General features: G+C 43.9%; 2 protein-coding genes across 3 annotated transcripts; one reads left to right on the top strand and one right to left on the bottom strand.

The window, feature by feature from the left end:
* Positions 1-1,133: 1,133 nt before the first annotated feature.
* Positions 1,134-10,093, bottom strand: LOC311145956 (next to BRCA1 gene 1 protein-like; the record flags this gene model as incomplete). Its single annotated transcript, XM_084182359.1, has 19 exons — positions 9,885-10,093; positions 8,305-8,367; positions 8,203-8,221; positions 8,087-8,109; positions 7,743-7,928; positions 6,234-6,311; positions 5,864-6,060; positions 5,402-5,527; positions 4,913-5,116; positions 4,503-4,662; positions 4,053-4,322; positions 3,699-3,906; positions 3,291-3,578; positions 3,018-3,188; positions 2,476-2,893; positions 2,273-2,355; positions 1,801-1,876; positions 1,524-1,620; positions 1,134-1,307 (listed from the first exon to the last, which is right to left on the bottom strand). The coding sequence occupies exons 1-19, from the start codon at positions 9,984-9,986 to the stop codon at positions 1,134-1,136; spliced, it is 2,943 nt and encodes a 980-aa protein (XP_084038485.1). The 5' UTR covers positions 9,987-10,093.
* A 71-nt stretch (positions 10,094-10,164) lies between these two features.
* Positions 10,165-16,083, top strand: LOC311146069 (proteasome activator complex subunit 3-like). Of its 2 annotated transcripts, XM_084182533.1 has the most exons (11): positions 10,165-10,491; positions 11,065-11,097; positions 11,293-11,355; positions 12,708-12,812; positions 13,273-13,327; positions 13,569-13,684; positions 13,825-13,893; positions 14,224-14,291; positions 14,631-14,685; positions 14,770-14,856; positions 14,982-16,083. In XM_084182533.1, exons 1-11 carry the CDS (start codon positions 10,447-10,449, stop codon positions 15,060-15,062), a joined length of 777 nt encoding a protein of 258 aa, XP_084038659.1. In that variant the 5' UTR covers positions 10,165-10,446; the 3' UTR covers positions 15,063-16,083. The 2 variants fall into 2 exon arrangements, with proteins under 2 accessions (XP_084038659.1, XP_084038660.1); XM_084182534.1 differs by lacking the exon at positions 11,293-11,355 and having other exon boundaries at positions 10,205-10,491.
* Positions 16,084-17,392: the final 1,309 nt, after the last annotated feature.

Here is a 17,392-nt window from a genome sequence, read left to right as displayed (position 1 = left end):
TTGTCCTGTCCCCTTAGCAGAAAAACACCCCCAAAGCATAATGTTTCCACCTCCATGTTTGACGGTGGGGATGGTGTTCTTGGGGTCATAGGCAGCATTCCTCCTCCTCCAAACACGGCGAGTTGAGTTGATGCCAAAGAGCTCGATTTTGGTCTCATCTGACCACAACACTTTCACCAGTTCTCCTCTGAATCATTCAGATGTTCATTGGCAAACTTCAGACGGCCCTGTATATGTGCTTTCTTGAGCAGGGGGACCTTGCGGGCACTGTAGGATTTCAGTCCTTCACGGCGTAGTGTGTTATCAATTGTTTTCCTGGTGACTATGGTCCCAGCTGCCTTGAGATCATTGACAAGATCCTCCCGTGTAGTTCTGGGCTGATTCCTCACTGTTCTCATGATCATTGCAACTCCACGAGGTGAGATCTTGCATGGAGCCCCAGGCCGAGGGAGATTGGCAGTTATTTTGTGTTTCTTCCATTTGCGAATAATCGCACCAACTGTTGTCATCTTCTCACCAAGCTGCTTGGCGATGGTCTTGTAGCCCATTCCAGCCTTGTGTAGGTCTACAATCTTGTCCCTGACATCCTTGGAGAGCTCTTTGGTCTTGGCCATGGTGGAGAGTTTGGAATCTGATTGATTGATTGCTTCTGTGGACAGGTGTCTTTTATACAGGTAACAAGCTGAGATTAGGAGCACTCCCTTTAAGAGTGTGCTCCTAATCTCAGCTCGTTACCTGTATAAAAGACACCTGGGAGCCAGAAATCTTTCTGATTGAGAGGGGGTCAAATACTTATTTCCCTCATTAAAATGCAAATCAATTTATAACATTTTTGACATGCGTTTTTCTGGATTTTGTTGTTGTTATTCTGTCTCTCACTGTTCAAATAAACCTACCATTAAAATTATAGACTGATCATTTCTTTGTCAGTGGGCAAATGTACAAAATCAGCAGGGGATCAAATACTTTTTCCCTCACTGTACCTCCTGTCAACTTGGTCCAAATCTAAAAGAGAGGAGGAAGAGAGAAAAGAGGTCAAGGCGTCAGAGGTTACCTCTTTCTCCTCCTCCTCCTCCTCCTCCTCCTCCTCCTCCTCCTCCTCCTCCTCCTCCTCCTCCTCCTCCTCTCTCTCCTCAGTAGCGGGTGGAGTACCAGTCATTGTCGGTCATCTGGACCAGTTCGTTGACCACGTCCAGCAGGTTGTAGTTGTGTTTCTTCAGCAGCCGCTGGTTGAGCGGCCGGTCTCCAAAGCCCATCTCCACCAGCACCGCCATCATGGTGTCCTGGGTGGCTCCGTCCACTGGGGGCTGCAGGAAGGACAACATACTGTTTAAAATACACCTCCTAGATAATAACTTGACTCAGTCAGTAATGACATGTTAAAGTAGCCTCACAATTGTGGCATTCCAGTTCGATGTCTCAAGCACCATGTTAATAAGATATGGCAATCTTCTGTGATTGCAAAAACGATGACCTTGAATGCCATCATTAACAGCACTGTAGGAAGTGAATGGAGGACTGACCTGCACTGGGCCAGACTGCCCAGTGAACAGAGCCTTGTAGGCGGATGCTGCGACAGACAGGGCTCCTTTCACCAGGCCTCCAGTGATGCCGGGGTGCCTAGAAGGAACAAGACAGACAGAGAGGGCCAGGGTGTGAGTCTTACTGACACCATTTTGTTTCTGGTCAGCCAACACTAATATCATTAAATAGACATTCCGCTTTAACTATCTCTTTAACAAGAGAGATCTAGGAAAAGATTAGCATCTGAACTGACTGAGTTGCACATCAGGGTCCCACCTAGGGTCTTCGGAGTTGTCTTCTGAGTCACCAGAAGCAGATGGGCTGTCTGGTTGGCTGTCTGGCTGCTTGGAACCTTTCAGACACAAAAACAGAGATGACTGGTTGGTTATGTTCTGGGAAAAGGATATACCGGTATGCTCATATGGATAAGTTGTAGAGCTCTAGAGGGGAGTGTATAGAAGGTGCTCTTTGACAAGAATGACTCTCCAAGCAGACCTCTACCCCATAGCCATTCATCTAGTGCTTAGTACTTGTGTTTGTTTAGAACCAAGTAGACATTGTACTTTCGATATTACAGCTGAATGATCAGACAGCAAAAAGGCACTGCAGCAAGCAGAAAACATGATTACTGTTAGGGCATTGTTGTCAGTTAGGCCCAACTGCTTTTATGTGACAAACAAAAACGCTTTGTTTCCTTTAGTTGCTAGAACTACGTACGTGACCGTGTGTGTGTGTTTGTGTTCCTTACCATCCTCTGACTCCCCCTGCTGGTAGACCTCAGTCCTGTCCAGGGACTCTGCTGCTGGCTCGGTCTGATCATTGCTCTCTGGGCTGAAGACAACACCAACAATATACATCTACATTTGGAACATCTCAGCAATTTAGCACTGTCAAAATGTGTAATAGCACCGTAAACCTATTTCCAAGCACAGCTGGCCCATGGTTTCTCACCTGGGTGTAAGAGCCGAGTTGAGCCGAGGGGGTGCCACCACCACAGGGGTTAGGGGCATGGCGTCCAACGTCTGGGAGGTGCACAGCATATCGTTGGCGCTGCTGGAGCCTGAAACGGTCTCTTCTGCTTCATCGTGCTCCCCCTCTGGAGTGGTACGGCCCTGGCGGTCGGGGTCTGTGGGCGTGTCGGGGGCGTCGCCAGGCTGGGAGAGGGCGGAGCTGTACATGGACTCTCCCAGCGGGCGGCTGGTGTCGAAGCAGTCAGGGAGGATGATGATGTAATCCTCGGATGAGGCCGAGGAGGAACGGCTGCGGGGGCCCCTCTTCCCCTCTGTCAACTCTCCTTTATCTTCACCCTTGTCTTCGTCACCGCTGGCGTCCACGCAGATGCTCTCGATGTCGGACTCCAGTCCCTCATCTGCAAACGGTCAAACTATTTAATTGTTGTTTTTTACCTGACAACAGGGCCCAGATTTGAGCTCAAGTGGTATTTATCAACCAATCAACTAATTGAAAACAGGAGGATAAGGTGGGTCAATCACCTGGCATCCTAAACTCTGGTATAGCCAGCTGGGGTGGGGCTAGGGCTGGGGCCACAGGGCTGATGGGGGATATGTCCTGGGTTTTCTCCGCCCTCGCCTCCAAATGCTTCTCAACACCTTTCCCTTTAAGAGAGGAGGAGGCGGCGCCACCTTGGGCTGCCGGGCGGACCACTGTGAAGATCAGGGAAAGGAATTTTGGTTACACTGTTATGGCCCTTAATCTGGTATTAACATAGGCATAATATGGAACTAAATTAATTAATAAAAACTCACACTTGCCGGGGCAGTTCCCACGCAGAGGTGTGTGGTTTGGTGCCTCCTCCAGGGTGAGCGAGCGCATCACCGTCTCACACACAAATTGAGTCCCGCTGATATCCTCCTCTCCCTCCTCCTGGGCTGGAACCCGGCCCCCCGCCGCCCCTGGCCCCAGGCACTGAGATAGCTGGATGCTTGTGACTCCCTGGGCCTGATGGGCCTCTGCTTCCTCCTGGATCAACCCCAGGGTGGGCTTCTCCTGCAGGGGACCGTCATGGGGCAGTGGGGATATGCATGGGGTCATATCTGTGTGGAAGAGAGAGAGAGAAAATGAGAGAGAAATTCAGAAAAGATACAGGAAAAGTGCAGTCAACTGATTAAGAACACCCTGCAGTTTTAGCATGTAAATAGCATTGGAAGGCTTACCTGCCGGGGTGTTGTTGGGCACGCTCTCTAGTTCCTGAACAATGTTGATGTCCAGCAGCTCAAAGGAGAGTAAGTCCTGGGCTGTGAGCAGGTCCACAGAGGGAATGTAGTATTCTCGTTCGTCTTGGTCCACTGACATGAGTGCTTGGTCCCTAGAGGCTGCAGCACAAGACTTTCCACCCTTATCTGCGGAAAGGGGGTTCTTCCCCTGTAGAGCACCAGCATATTAAAATAACTGTTACCCAGACAGAATACATACTTAACTGAGATTACTACCATCTTTTCCAGAGAACTATAGCATTGTATAGCAGTTTGGCCACTGAGAACCAAAGTCAAGAGGGTGGGTGGACTTGCCTGGGGAGTGACGCAGGGCGACACCAGAACGCCATCTGCCATCACAGCTGCAGGGGCCAGGGGGTCCACCATAATGCTGCACCAGACACGAGGGCCAAACTGCTCCCCACCGTGTGCCAGACGCCAGTGGGAGGTGTATGAGCCTTCCAGGGCTGGGGCGCACAGGGCCACACTTACCACGCCCACCTGACCCGGCTGCAGGAAAGGGACAGCCACCTCACGCCAGCGGTCGCCCGACGCCACCGCCAGGTTCCCCCACATGAACTTCAGCTGAGAAGATGAGGGTAGAGAGAGAGAGAGAGAGAGGGGGGGAGGGAGAGAGAGTGACTGTCAGTGTTATGCCTAACCCTCTTCATCGTGTCCTCTCTTTCAGCTAAGAGTACTGTGGCTGTCAATGGTAACCTCAGATAATGTGCATATCCCAGGTCCATTCTCATCCCATAATAGTACCTTGGTCTCAGAGCTCCAGCTCACGCTGCCAGTGTTCCTCATCTTCCAGTACTTGATGAACTTTGTGCCTGGGCGAAGACGAGTCCCATCAGGCAGGTTCTCATCCAGAAACAGGGCCGTCATGGCTGGCACCACCAGAGGGCAGGGCCGCTTGGGACGCCTGGGGGGCAAAGCGCCAAAATACACTATTAAATCACAGAACATGTCTCTCCATCCTTTCCTCTCTCCATCTCTTAATTATGGCCAAAGCACAACTCTCTCTGTCATTTCCCTCCTTTTGACAGCAGTCTAACTACAGAGACAAGACCTGTGCCTCTCACTGATTTTACCTCATGATACACTGAATACCAAGTCTTGCCAGCAGTATCTACTTTCATCTAATTTCGGTGAACGGTCCCTTTAAGACGTACTCTGGGCTGTTGGCCTGGGTGGCCCTGGGTTGGAGCAGGACAGGGGAGGAGTTCCCATCGCCGGCGGCACTCCACTGCAGGCCCCGCCTCTCCATCTTCAGCTGCTTCCTGATCTCCTTTACCTCCGCCTTCAGCTGACGCTTCTCAGCCTTCAGACGCTGCTTCTCCGCCTTACGGAAGCTCCGGTCCCCTCGCCGGTAAAACCTGGGAATGAGGTAGAGAAGGGGAGAATGCAAGGGTTTCTGATCGGCCATCATAGAGGACAGATACAGTTCTGACACTTTTCTCACGACAATGATCATTGTAGGATTGAAAATGACATAACACAAAACAATCCCCAAAATTGAGAGTCATTTCTCATATCAAACCATAGCAGCCCCATAAACAAGAATGAATTAACATTGGCACCCCATAAGCGTTAAATGAGGTTCCAAAAAGTGAATATGTAACTCTGTTACAATATGTAATATGTTCCAACCCTGGTTTTACCTGCTGTGGTCTGGGGCTGGTGAGCCGTGCTCAGGGATGGAGAGGGGTGTTCTGGCTCTCACCAGGTTGTGGCTGGGGTCATGGGAGAAACTGCAGGGCTCACACAGCGTGCAGGATGTACACACACTGGGAAAAAGAAACCAGACAGTCAGGGAGGGGCACACCAACCAAAGGGCCTTCTGATTAATTGAAACTGATCTTCTCAGGTTTTGCATACTGTAGAAATGGAAACAACAACTGATCAAAGGAATTTGTTTGTTTTGGAGCAACACAATGTATTTTGGAGGCACTTAATTGAAAGTATGTGGGAGTACGCTATTTACAAAAACATGAAAGAAAATATCTGATTACATTAGTGTTTATTTACCTTTACAGACATTTTAACTAATTCACATTTGTCAATGTCCTCCCTAGTCTCTCTCTGAGCCACCTGAACCACCTCTCTCCTCTTCCCCTTCTCACCTGCACTGGTATCCTCCCCCAACGGTCTGGCCCCGGCAGCTGCTGCAGGCAGGGGTGGAACTAGGACCCCCAGGCAGGGTGGAGGAGGTCACCTCAGGGATCTGGGCCTCAGCCCCAATGGGCTTGTGGATGCAGCACTGGCCCGAGAACTCCCGACAGATCTTCTCCACTGCTTCCCTCACTACTTGGTCCTTGAACTGGATGACAAGAGTTTGGGTTACTGGTTAGCTAGTTAGTTTAATTTTATCTATAAAATATACACATACAACTGTTTCATTTCAAGGTTAAGTGGTATGATTCTAAATAGTACATTCATTGAAGATAAAACCACAGTAAGGTCCAAAGATCAATGTCCAAATCATCTCCTCACCTTCTCCATGTAAGATGTAAACCATGCTGGAGGTGTCTTATCTTCCTCTTTGGTCCCCTTTAGTTCTTTCATGATCACCTTGGAAACCAAAGTAGTGAGAAATCAGACGAATAAGCCATATTTATTGTATGTCACGCATTGACTTAGTTTGGTTTTTACTTTTATTCAATTAATACCTAATGACACAAAATCTCATTCAATTAGAAAGAAGTAGCTATATAAAAGTAATAGTGCTGAGCCATTTTTTATTTTATTTGTATTTTTTTACCACCATTTTGTGATATCCAATTGCGATCGTCTCATCGCTGCAACTCCCTAACGGGCTCGGGTGAGACGAAGGTCGAGTCATGTGTCCTCCCAAACATGACCCCGCCAAACCGCGCTTATTAACACCCGCCCGCTTAACCCGGAAGCCAGCTGCACCAACGTGTCGGAGGAAACACTGTTCAACTGACGACTGAAGTCAGCCTGCAGGCACCCGGCCCGCCACAAAGAGTCGCTAGAGCGCGATGAGTAAAGCCCCCCCCGGCCAAACCCTCCTTTAACCCCCCCCGGCCAAACCCTCCCCTAAAGCCCCCCCCGGCCAAACCCTCCCCTAACCCGGACGACACTGGGTCAATTGTGCGCCGCCCTATGGGACTCCCGGTCATGGCCGGTCGTGACACAGCCTGGGATCGAACCCGGGTCTGTTGTGACGCCTCAACCATTGCGATGCAGTGCCTTAGACCGCTGCGCCACTCTGAAGGCCTCGCGATCAGTGCTTTTTGAGGTAGGTTCGGTTCCGGTTCAATTATTTAAAAGATATCACGGTTTTTGATTTCGATTATTTAAAAAACAAACATTAAATGAACTATGCATTATGTGGGTTGAATGCTGTGACTGCCCATTACTGCTTATCACTTATTCACATACTTTACTTTAATAAAATATTTCAGTTATTGTGTATATTACATTTGTTTTATTTGATTACTTTATTATTTAATTTCAAGTCATCTCATCTCTATAGAGCTGCTGCCTATGCTGTCTGACAAAATTACAATGTTTTAGTTCTTCAAAGTAAATAAGGCATACTTTTATGACTGCTAAATACCAACTACCAATCACTTAGATCATGTATTTTCAGGTAGAGGTACCTCACGAAGCAACAGCTGCTCTCTATATCACCTCACGATCGCGCACAAGTAGATGCGCAATGGATTACGGTCATTGTAGTTAATTAATTACCACGTTTTATGCGCTAAACTATGTAGAATATTGGCCTGTTGGAAACTACAACTCCCTACTACATCGCACAGTTCAGGCTGGATCTAATTTATCTCTAGAGAAACTGTGAGATGTGCGCATTGAGCTCACAGAAAAAAACTGAACGAAATGTATTTCAAATAAATGAACCAACGTCGGTCAATTTGTTGTTTAAAAACCGAAACATAACCAAAATGTTGGTCAATTGCTCAGCACTATTAAGTAGGAAGTATACAGTAGTTTGTATATCTTTAGCTCTGTCCTTACCATGCCCTGTTCAGGGACAGCAGCCTGGACCTTCCTGCTCACCACCTGAGCCAGGGTTGGGCAGTGCTGTGGGGGACGGAACCCTCTCTTGGGCTCCCCTCCACTGGCCTTGGCCGGCACACGCGTGGGCTGACCCCTGGTCTCATACACATTCATTTGCAGCCGGTTCCCTTGCCTGGATGCACTCTGATGAAATCAACAGCGGAATGATGGTTAATTACATTTTGGAAATGTATTGCTTTGCTACTTGAAGGCATATTTTGGTAACAGTTACACTTCACTTGAACCTTTTGTTATCATAAGGCGTAAATAGGGACAGGAGTCAGATTTAAGTTACCACCTACCTTTAATGCCTCCTCATACTCCACTAGAAGAGAGGAAAAATATAATTAATTGCACATGTTACATTGAACAATGAACTAATATTATTAATATTAAAATATATATATTTACTACTCACTTTGGCTGTTTATGGATACCTGAAACACAAAATGGAAATGTATTGCAACAACATTGTAATAGCATTGTATTAACATTGCCGTAACTCTTTGCTCTCACTCACCTCCTCATTCTCCTCATCAAAATAAGTCACTTGTAGATTACACAGGCCAAAGGACCTTTTCACCTGTAGACAAAATACACAATCTATAAACCACCAGCGTATTACATGATTTAGCAAGCTGTTTCTCAGACACATAAAGGACAGGTGCCTCCAAATGACATAAAAGTGGTCCTTTCAAGGAAAGCCAATAAAATCAATCATGTTATCACGGTTATATTTAGGCTATGCCGTAGTATCCCATATTTGCTAATTGAATGAACAATCAGTGCTATGATGTAGCATATGATGCCTGAAAGGGAAATTGATCAATTCTCCTAGAAGGCAATGCCATGGGAACATGGAGACGCAATGGCAATTTCAATGAGGATGAACTCCATGACTTGGTGACTGGACAGTGGAGTGACGATGGAGTCTGAGCTTAGTGCTGCCAGGAGATTCAGAGGGAAACAGTCTCATAAGCTCTCCATATAGGAAAAACAAAAACTCACAACAACTGGCATCATCCACTCAGTCTAACACTCCCAGAAATTAAGATTTCCCATTTTACTGGGTGAAGAGAGAGAGAATGCAGCCCATTGCACTATATTTTAATGGCTTGCTTTGTAAAGTGACACATCTTGGCATAAGGGGACGTTGTCAGATGAGGCAGCTTGGCTCAAATGTTTATTTGGGCATCATAGGGCAGGGCTGTTAAACCCTGGAGTGAGAGATGGAAGCCTCATGTGTCATAAGCCAGACTCATACCCTTGAATCAATACGCTCCACATACAGACGTCACAAATAGTACAGTACTAACATGAACCAAGCTATCATATAGGCTAGTAATCTGTTCTGATATTACATTTATGAAAAGGAAATGAGAACCGCAAAGAACCAGCAACATTAACTGTAGCGTGCAGTGTAGCCCTCCATCGCAATAGCCTGACTGTTGTCAATAAAGTGTCACTGGGGTAAATATGACTTAATCCCAAAATTATGCAACTGAATAATTTCAACAATAGATGATAATGGGGCTAAATGAGACGAGAGGTTATATTTGTAGTCTATTTTGACAACCACGGCTTCAAGTGCTCATATCAAGAATGTCACTGGTCTTCTTTACTGTTGTTGTTACCATTGACATGGTTACGACGCATGTATACTCATCTACGTGGATGCCCTCTGCAGGGCATGCAATACATTCATTTCTAATTTATCTTCAGCAAAATGTAGGCCAAATGTCATATATCCACTTATTATTAGCAGCGCCTCTTATTTTAGCATTGCTCGATATGATGTTGTTGCGACTGGGGCGTTGTTGTAGTACTGCGTTTCTGTTCGTTTACGTTTAGCTAGCTAGCTACTGTAACTCGCTAACGTTAGGCCCTAATTTTTCAATACTGGAATATCATAGCTAGAGCAATGTTAATAATAAACAATGTTTTCAACTACATGGTATCAATAATGTATAGGACGTATACAACATTTAGTAAATAAGTGGCCGGCGATCGATCGTTGATAGCTTTCAGTAACAGGCTTCGGTAAAGGTATGACAAGGTGAATGCTGCTATGAAAACACCACCGTCGTTATCCTTGCTTACCATGGCCTCCATTGACTCCCAACTCTTAGTCTCCGAGCCTGACAGGAGAAAATTTTTCGCATTCCCCCTGAAATTGACCTTCAAATTGATGTAGAAGTCCATTGCTCCTTGTTTCTATTAAAACATATCATTGACAACAAAAATGTATCGCTGTTGCCGAGATAAATACAGATAGTCTGCCTTTATGGTATGTGATTTATCCGGATGGGCGTCTTTTTTGTTTACATCATCAGCTATGTAAACACACCCACATGATCACCTGACAGGAACGTATATTTGAATCACTTTTTTTTTTCCTCCCATCAATGCTGCGCAAAAAAAATACTGACACACAGTTTATGTAACACACGAACATAACTTTTTTATCAGTATATAATATTGTATTTTAAAATAATCCACGAGAAACATAGCTAGCGATACGTTTTTTTCGGTCCACGTGTTTTTTTTACGAGTCGCATGTTGTCAACGTCATAACTTGATTTCGAAGCGGTGTGCGGCAAAAGCAACATAATACCGTTGTTTTGTTTCTGTTTATATCCCTTAATTTGAGTTATTTCAAATTATGTCATCAAAGGGCATTAAGGTAGACAATGACCTCAAAACAAAGGTAATGTTTTCACCATTTCTTGGAAGTAGAAGTTGAATAATTGAGAATGCTTGCCAGGCCTAGCTAGCTAGGGAGGTTAGCTACATTTAGCTAATTGCTTAGCTAACTACGTTATTAGCCATTAGCACAACATCACTTATGAGTGTTCTATTAGAAAAATCTGATCTCATTCAAGTGGTGTTTGTTTATCCTGTTGGGACTGGACAGCACAGATTTGTTTGTTTGTCTATAGTATCCCGCATCACACAAATACTTATGCACGAGGCTGTATTTTTCTGCAGTTAGCTAGTAACATTACTAGTAACTAATTTACATATTTCCCATTTAATCTGTGTAACACTAACAGTTCTCGGGGAGAGCAATAACACTAGCAAATGTACAAATTTAACTAGATAGGTAGCCTGCTAGCCACAGGAAAAGACGACGGGAGAAAAATAAACTGGTGGTGGGGACAGCTGCTTCCATCAAATGGCACGTGGTGTGCTTGGACTGTCATATTCAACATGGTTTTACTTTCGGGTGTATAAGTTGTTTTCGAAAAAAAGGGTTGTTATTATTGTTATTTCCTCATAGGTTGATACTTTCAGAGAGCAGATCACGGGTGAGGTGAGTGTCAATATTATGTCAACATTTTCTTATTTTAGACTTTTGATAGTCCAAGTCTTTTATTTCACAAATGTTTACCAACAACAACCACAAATAACTGTTTGGAATCATCGTGTATTGGAAGCATCATGCAGATACTGATGCTGGTGCACACGTGATCATTGGTTTTAAAAAAAAACGTTTGTTCTTTACAAGGCTGAAAACCTGGTTGCAGACTTTTTCCCCAAAAAGTTGCTGGAACTTGACAGCTTTCTGAAGGTAATTCATATTCTAATAACAGGGATTCTATTGTTGTCCATTTCATTGTCAAAATAGAATACAGGATAATGCAGAGCCCCTTAAGTACTCTGTCACAGCTGACATGATGTGTTGTCAGCTGTGAAGCGTTGTCCTGACACCACCCTTGTTGCCCTGGCAGTGTGGTGCCAGGACAACAACCTCTCCCTCGTCAGCAAGACGAAGGAGCTGATCATGGACTACAGGAAAGGAGGGCTGAGCACACCTCCATCCACATCGACAGGGCTGTAGTGGAGCGGGTTGAGAGCCTGAAGTTCCTCGGTGACCATATCACTAATTAACATGGTCCACACTAGAGCTGGGATGATAAACTGAAAATTATCGACACCGATCACTTTTCGCAGGAATTTTGCTGATATCGTTCATTACGATAAGTAGCCTATACTAGAGAAATATGTTTGAAATTAAATAAGTTTGCTAATATGGGTGATTGTTAATGGAACAGTTGATGGCTACAACCATCAAACTAGTAGTAGATAATACAAAAAACTGTAGTGCACATTGTTATAATTTATTGTTATTGCATCAATTCAGGCAATTTATCACAACATGGATTTTTGTCCATATCGCCCAGCTCAAGTCCACACACACTAACACAGTCGTGAGGAAGGCACGACAATGCCACTTCCCTCTCAGGTGGCTGAAAATATTTGGCATGGGCCCTCGGATACTCAAAGTTTGACAGCTGCACTTTTGAGAGCATCTTGACTGGCTGCCTCACTGCTTGGTATGGCAACGGCTTGGCATCCAACCGCAAGCACTGGGCCGTACGCACTACCCTCCAGGGCCTCTATACCAGGTGCTGTCAGAGGAAGGCCCTAAAAATGGTCAAGTACTCTAGCCACCCAAGTCATAGACTGTTCTCTCAGCTACCGCACAGCAAGCGGTACCGATGCACCAAGTCTGGAACCAACAGGACCCTGAACAGCTTCTACCACCAAGCCATGAGATTGCTAAATAGTTAACCAAATATCTACCCGGACTATAGGCATTGAACCTTTTGCACTCTCTTTTGACTCATAACATACGCTGCTGCTACTGTTTATTATCTATCTTTATATTATCCCTACGTATATGTACATATCTACCTCAATTACCTCGTACCCCTGCACATCGAGTCAGTACTGGTATTCAGTGTATATAGCCAAGTTATCGTTACTCATTGTGTATTTATTCCTCGTGTTATTATTTTTCTATTTTTCTCTCTGCATTGTTGGGAAGGGCCCGTAAGTAAGCATTTCACTGTTAGTCTACACCTGTTGTTTACGAAGTGTGACAAATACACTTTGATTTGATTTCTTCATCCTTTCCAGGAGCCCATTTTGAATGTCGCAGACCTGAAAGAGATCCACTCAGAGATAAACGTCAAAGTACCAGACCCAATCATCCTCAACAATAGTCATGATGGACTGGATGTGGTAAGTGAATTGATTCTCATTTGCATCAAATCAGTATCATGAAAGTCTACATTCAATACCAGAGTGACAAACATGATTTTGTCAATTACATTACCATGGTTACAGGTAACACACCTGATTTTAACAAATCAAGATCTTGATTGAAGACTATGAAAAGCAGAATCAGGTGTGTTACTGCTTGGCTGGAACAAAAGCCTGCACCCATAGTTAGCTAGTGTTTGTTCATATGGTGCTGCCTAACAACTTAATTAGTCTGATCACAAGGGTATGTTCCACATCTGAAAAGAAACTACCCTGAGGATAGCCAACACCAGCAGTCTCTCACTCCTTTTAAGCAGGGCACTGTGCTCAAAGCACTTGACCATTACTGTTCGAAAGGAGAAACATTTGGAAACCCTTTGAACAAGGGAGACGTGTAACAGAAGTAATGCCTATGTTAACCCAAGGTTAATGTTTATAGCAAAATGCCAGAAAACGGAAAATGGAAGATGGACTAGATGATGAAAACTGTCAAGGTAAACCCTACTGCCTGTTGTCATGCCATTTAATACTTGCATAATAAGGCTTATGGCATTGCTGTGCTGTGCTGTAAAATACGCTTCTTGATTTCTCTCAATGTCTGTCAATGCCGACTTATGCCAGAACCATTAATCTTCAATATATTTCTTGATAGAAGAGAATAGTTGACTGATTTGCAGTATTCTGTATTAGCTAGAAGCTGCTTGGATGTTTGACCTCTCAATCCCACCTCACTAGATGGCCCCAAGGTGTTTGTCATGCCAGGGGGGATGATAAAGAGCAACGGCCAGCTGGTGGACCTGATCGAAAGAGTCAAGCCAGAAATAAGAACCCTCATAGAGAAATGCAACACAGTATGTACACACACAAACACAGCCATTTTTCTTTGAGGGATTTATTTGATTGCCTTTTGAGGGCTCTCCCACTCTGAATTTCTTAGTGGAGATCTACTGTTAAGGAATGACTGTCTCATCTGTATGTCTCTCACTCTCAGGTCAAAATGTGGGTCCAGCTCTTAATCCCCAGAATAGAGGATGGTAACAACTTTGGCGTATCTATCCAGGTATTATACTTTCCCATCAATATAAGTGCAGAGACATGCACACTCACATGTATAATCCTGTGTAGCTCAGTTGGTAGAGCATGGTGCTTGCAACGCCAGGGTTGTGGGTTCGATTCCCACGGGTGACCAGTATGAAGAAGAAAAATGTATGCCCTCACTAACTGTAAGTCGCTCTGGATAAGAGCGTCTGCTAAATGACTAAAATGTAAATGTATAGCTTCTTGTCTACTTTTCCAAACATGAACAAATCTCCAACACTAGGGGGCAGTACTTGCACGCGTTTGACGATCTGTCAGATGACGCTGGTCTTGTGGTTGTTTCTGTCCACAGGAGGAAACTGTTGCTGAGCTCAGGACTGTGGAAGGAGAGGCAGCCTCTTACCTGGACCAAATTTCAAGGTATGCTACAGTATACACTACCTTGTGTGTATTTGATTTACTTCACTGACTTCATCATCTGTTGTATGTTTTTGACTTTGTTTTTTACCCCATATGTAACTCTGTGTTGTTGTTTTTATCGCACTACTATGCTTTATCTTGGCCAGGTCGCAGTTGTAAATGAGAACTTGTTCTCAACTGGCTTACCTGGTTAAATAAAGGTGAAATAAATAAAAATAATAATAATAAATATTTCATATGAAACAAGTATTGCAACAAGGTAACCATAGAGCTTCAAATCCCTTATGAATCTATGAAACTGTTCCTTGGACTGTCTCAAACGTTTGTTGTTTTTAACAGGTATTACATCACCAGAGCGAAGCTAGTCTCAAAAATTACAAAGTACCCTCATGTGGTAAGTGTTTGCTGTTTACATCCAATCCACATTTGATCTGCTTCCCTGAGGCTGTCTCGATGTTGACCATCTGTCTGTCTGCAGGAGGACTACCAGCGCACTGTGACTGAAATAGACGAGAAGGAATACATCAGCCTCAAGATCATTGTGTCAGAGCTGAGGAATCAATATGTGAGCATACATGCACACCGTTCTGTCTCTGTTCAACCAAGTTGTATCAACGTTATGTTGTTAGCCTGTCATGTTCTGGTGCAGATATTTGTTTACTGTAATAACCAAACCCCATCCGCTTGCAGGTGACATTACACGACATGATCCTGAAAAACATAGAGAAGATCAAGAGGCCACGAAGCAGCAACAACGAAGCCCTTTACTGAACATTCCCCTTCTCCATATCCTCCTCTCACAAACTCCTATTAACAACCACATTGGCAGCATTTAGGTAGGCAGCCCAATTCTGATATTTATTTTCACTAATTGGTCTTTTGACCAATCAGATCAAAATATGAAAAAGATCTGTGAAAATATCAGATGTGATTGGTCAAAAGACCAATTAATTAGTGGAAAAAAGCTCAGAATTGGGTTGCCTGTGTGAGCGCAGCCATTGACTGTAACAGGGGCTTTGTTCTGGACTATTATCATCCATTCCCTCAAGGTGGTCTTCGAAATAACCTCCTTAAACATGTTCTGAAACATTCATGTTTCCAGGACTTGTGAGAAGGTTGTACCTTGATGATGGATTTTTCTCATTGTCGACCAATCAAGCGGGCTTGAACTGAACTCAAACAGGGCCGGCATCCACAAGGTTGGTGGGAGGTCAGATGAAACTGTTTGTGTCCTTGTTGTCCATGTCTGTGTGCTTGTAGTGTGTATGTATTGTCTGGAAACCGTCATGGGAGTTTCACAGGTATACTTTGTCTGTTTTGTCTTTAGTTTGTTTTTAAGGAATTATTTTTAGGATTCTGAAGTGCTTGATGGCAACTATAATTTGCTGTGTGTGAGATTGTGTCAAGGCGTGTGTGTGGGAATGCTCAGTCTGCATTTTAGCCGTAGTGTAGCTTGCAGTCCTGTCAGTTAGACTTTTTTTTTTACTTAAGGGACTACTCACAAGTACATTGAAGGACTATGATCTCTTTCCTGCATAATATGTAATGGCCATCCATGCCCACTCTGATCTTGGAGTTTCAATTGTGTTAAAAGCCAGATTTTCTGTAATGTTCTAAAATCCCAGATGCTACGTGATGAGAGAAGTGGTTTTTCTGTATCTCTCCCTTAATTGTAATTTAGTTTTAAGAATAAATATTTGTACTTAATACAATTATTGTTGAATGACATGGTTTCTCACCTATTGTATATGCTGAAACTGTTGGTGTGACTCAAAGAGCTTGTGTAATTGAATTCAAGCCTTGCTGTGAAAATAATTAACCTCAAGATGAGGGTGAAAAATACTTGTCAATAGCTAGGTTTCTATCTAATTTGCGACAGATCATGCAAATATGATCTAATCTGCATTTTAAAAAATCAGACACTTTATTTGCGGATAAAAGGATGCGTGATTAACTTATATGTACTGAAAAGGTTAATGTGTTTCCATTGCATTTTCCGCTCTACGGATAGTTTTGTCACAAACTGTTGCGATAAATGGCAAATTTGCCCAATATGGTTTGCGCATGCTCTCTAGACAAGTTTGCTGATAAAGTGTACACTAGATAGGTTAGGATATATGATGAGATGGATAAGAGCAAAAAATTGTATTTGTTAATTGGCAGCTAAGTACCGATCGTGTCACTAGCATACAAATGAAGACCCTCGATTTATATTGGAAAGGAGCATCAAGTTCATCACTGTGCACTTTCAGCACCCTGTAGTGTAGAAAAACTGCATGCTTTTCCAAGTTGCAGTGACCACACAACATCATTTCCACCGCAATTCATCGCATAATTAATTTTACCGACCCAATGATCCCACCATGTCGAACGAACATTGGCTTCGAGGTCCAGAGTTGAGTTTGAGGACACTACACTATGCACTCGAGTATTGGTGGTATAGAGAGGGAAGTGCACCCAAGTGTATTGGTGGTATAGAGTATAACAGGCTAAATAATTGGAAATAATCTATAATTGGCTGCTGGTTGGTCACGGGCAGGGTTGTGTAGGTTACTTTCTAAATGTAATCCGTTAGTTCAGTAACGTAATTTTGGGATTACCCAAACTCAGTATCGTAGTATGATTAATTTTAGTTTATTTTGGTTACTTTCCCCTTAAGAGGCATTAGAAGAAGACAAAAATGACCTATCAAACGCATTTGGTGTCATTTTAGTTGTCTCTGACTTGTGGTTAGACTCACTCAGGTAGAACAAACTTAAACTTGTGCCTTTTTTCAATGCTGAATTGAATGTCATTGAGAAAGTTGTGATAAAGTTGCTTTATAACGTCCGGTCCTTCAATAGTGTGCTGGATCTTAAACAACAATATGAAGAAAATTGTCTACAAACCTGTCCAAAACTATGTGTCACTGAAACCCAAACTGAAACCCACCGGTTTAGGCTCCCAACAATATTACGTTCAAGGTAAACGCGTCAGTGTCCAAAATAATCATGTCATATACACTACATGACCAAAAGTATGTGGACACCTGCTCGTCGAACATCTCATTCCAAAATCATGGGCATTAATATGGAGTTGGTGCCCCTTTTGCTGCTATAACA

The sequence above is a fragment of the Coregonus lavaretus genome, assembly GCF_964263955.1.
Source record: "Coregonus lavaretus genome assembly, chromosome: 2".
Lineage (NCBI taxonomy): Eukaryota > Metazoa > Chordata > Actinopteri > Salmoniformes > Salmonidae > Coregonus > Coregonus lavaretus.
This window is presented reverse-complemented; position numbering and strand designations above follow the sequence as displayed.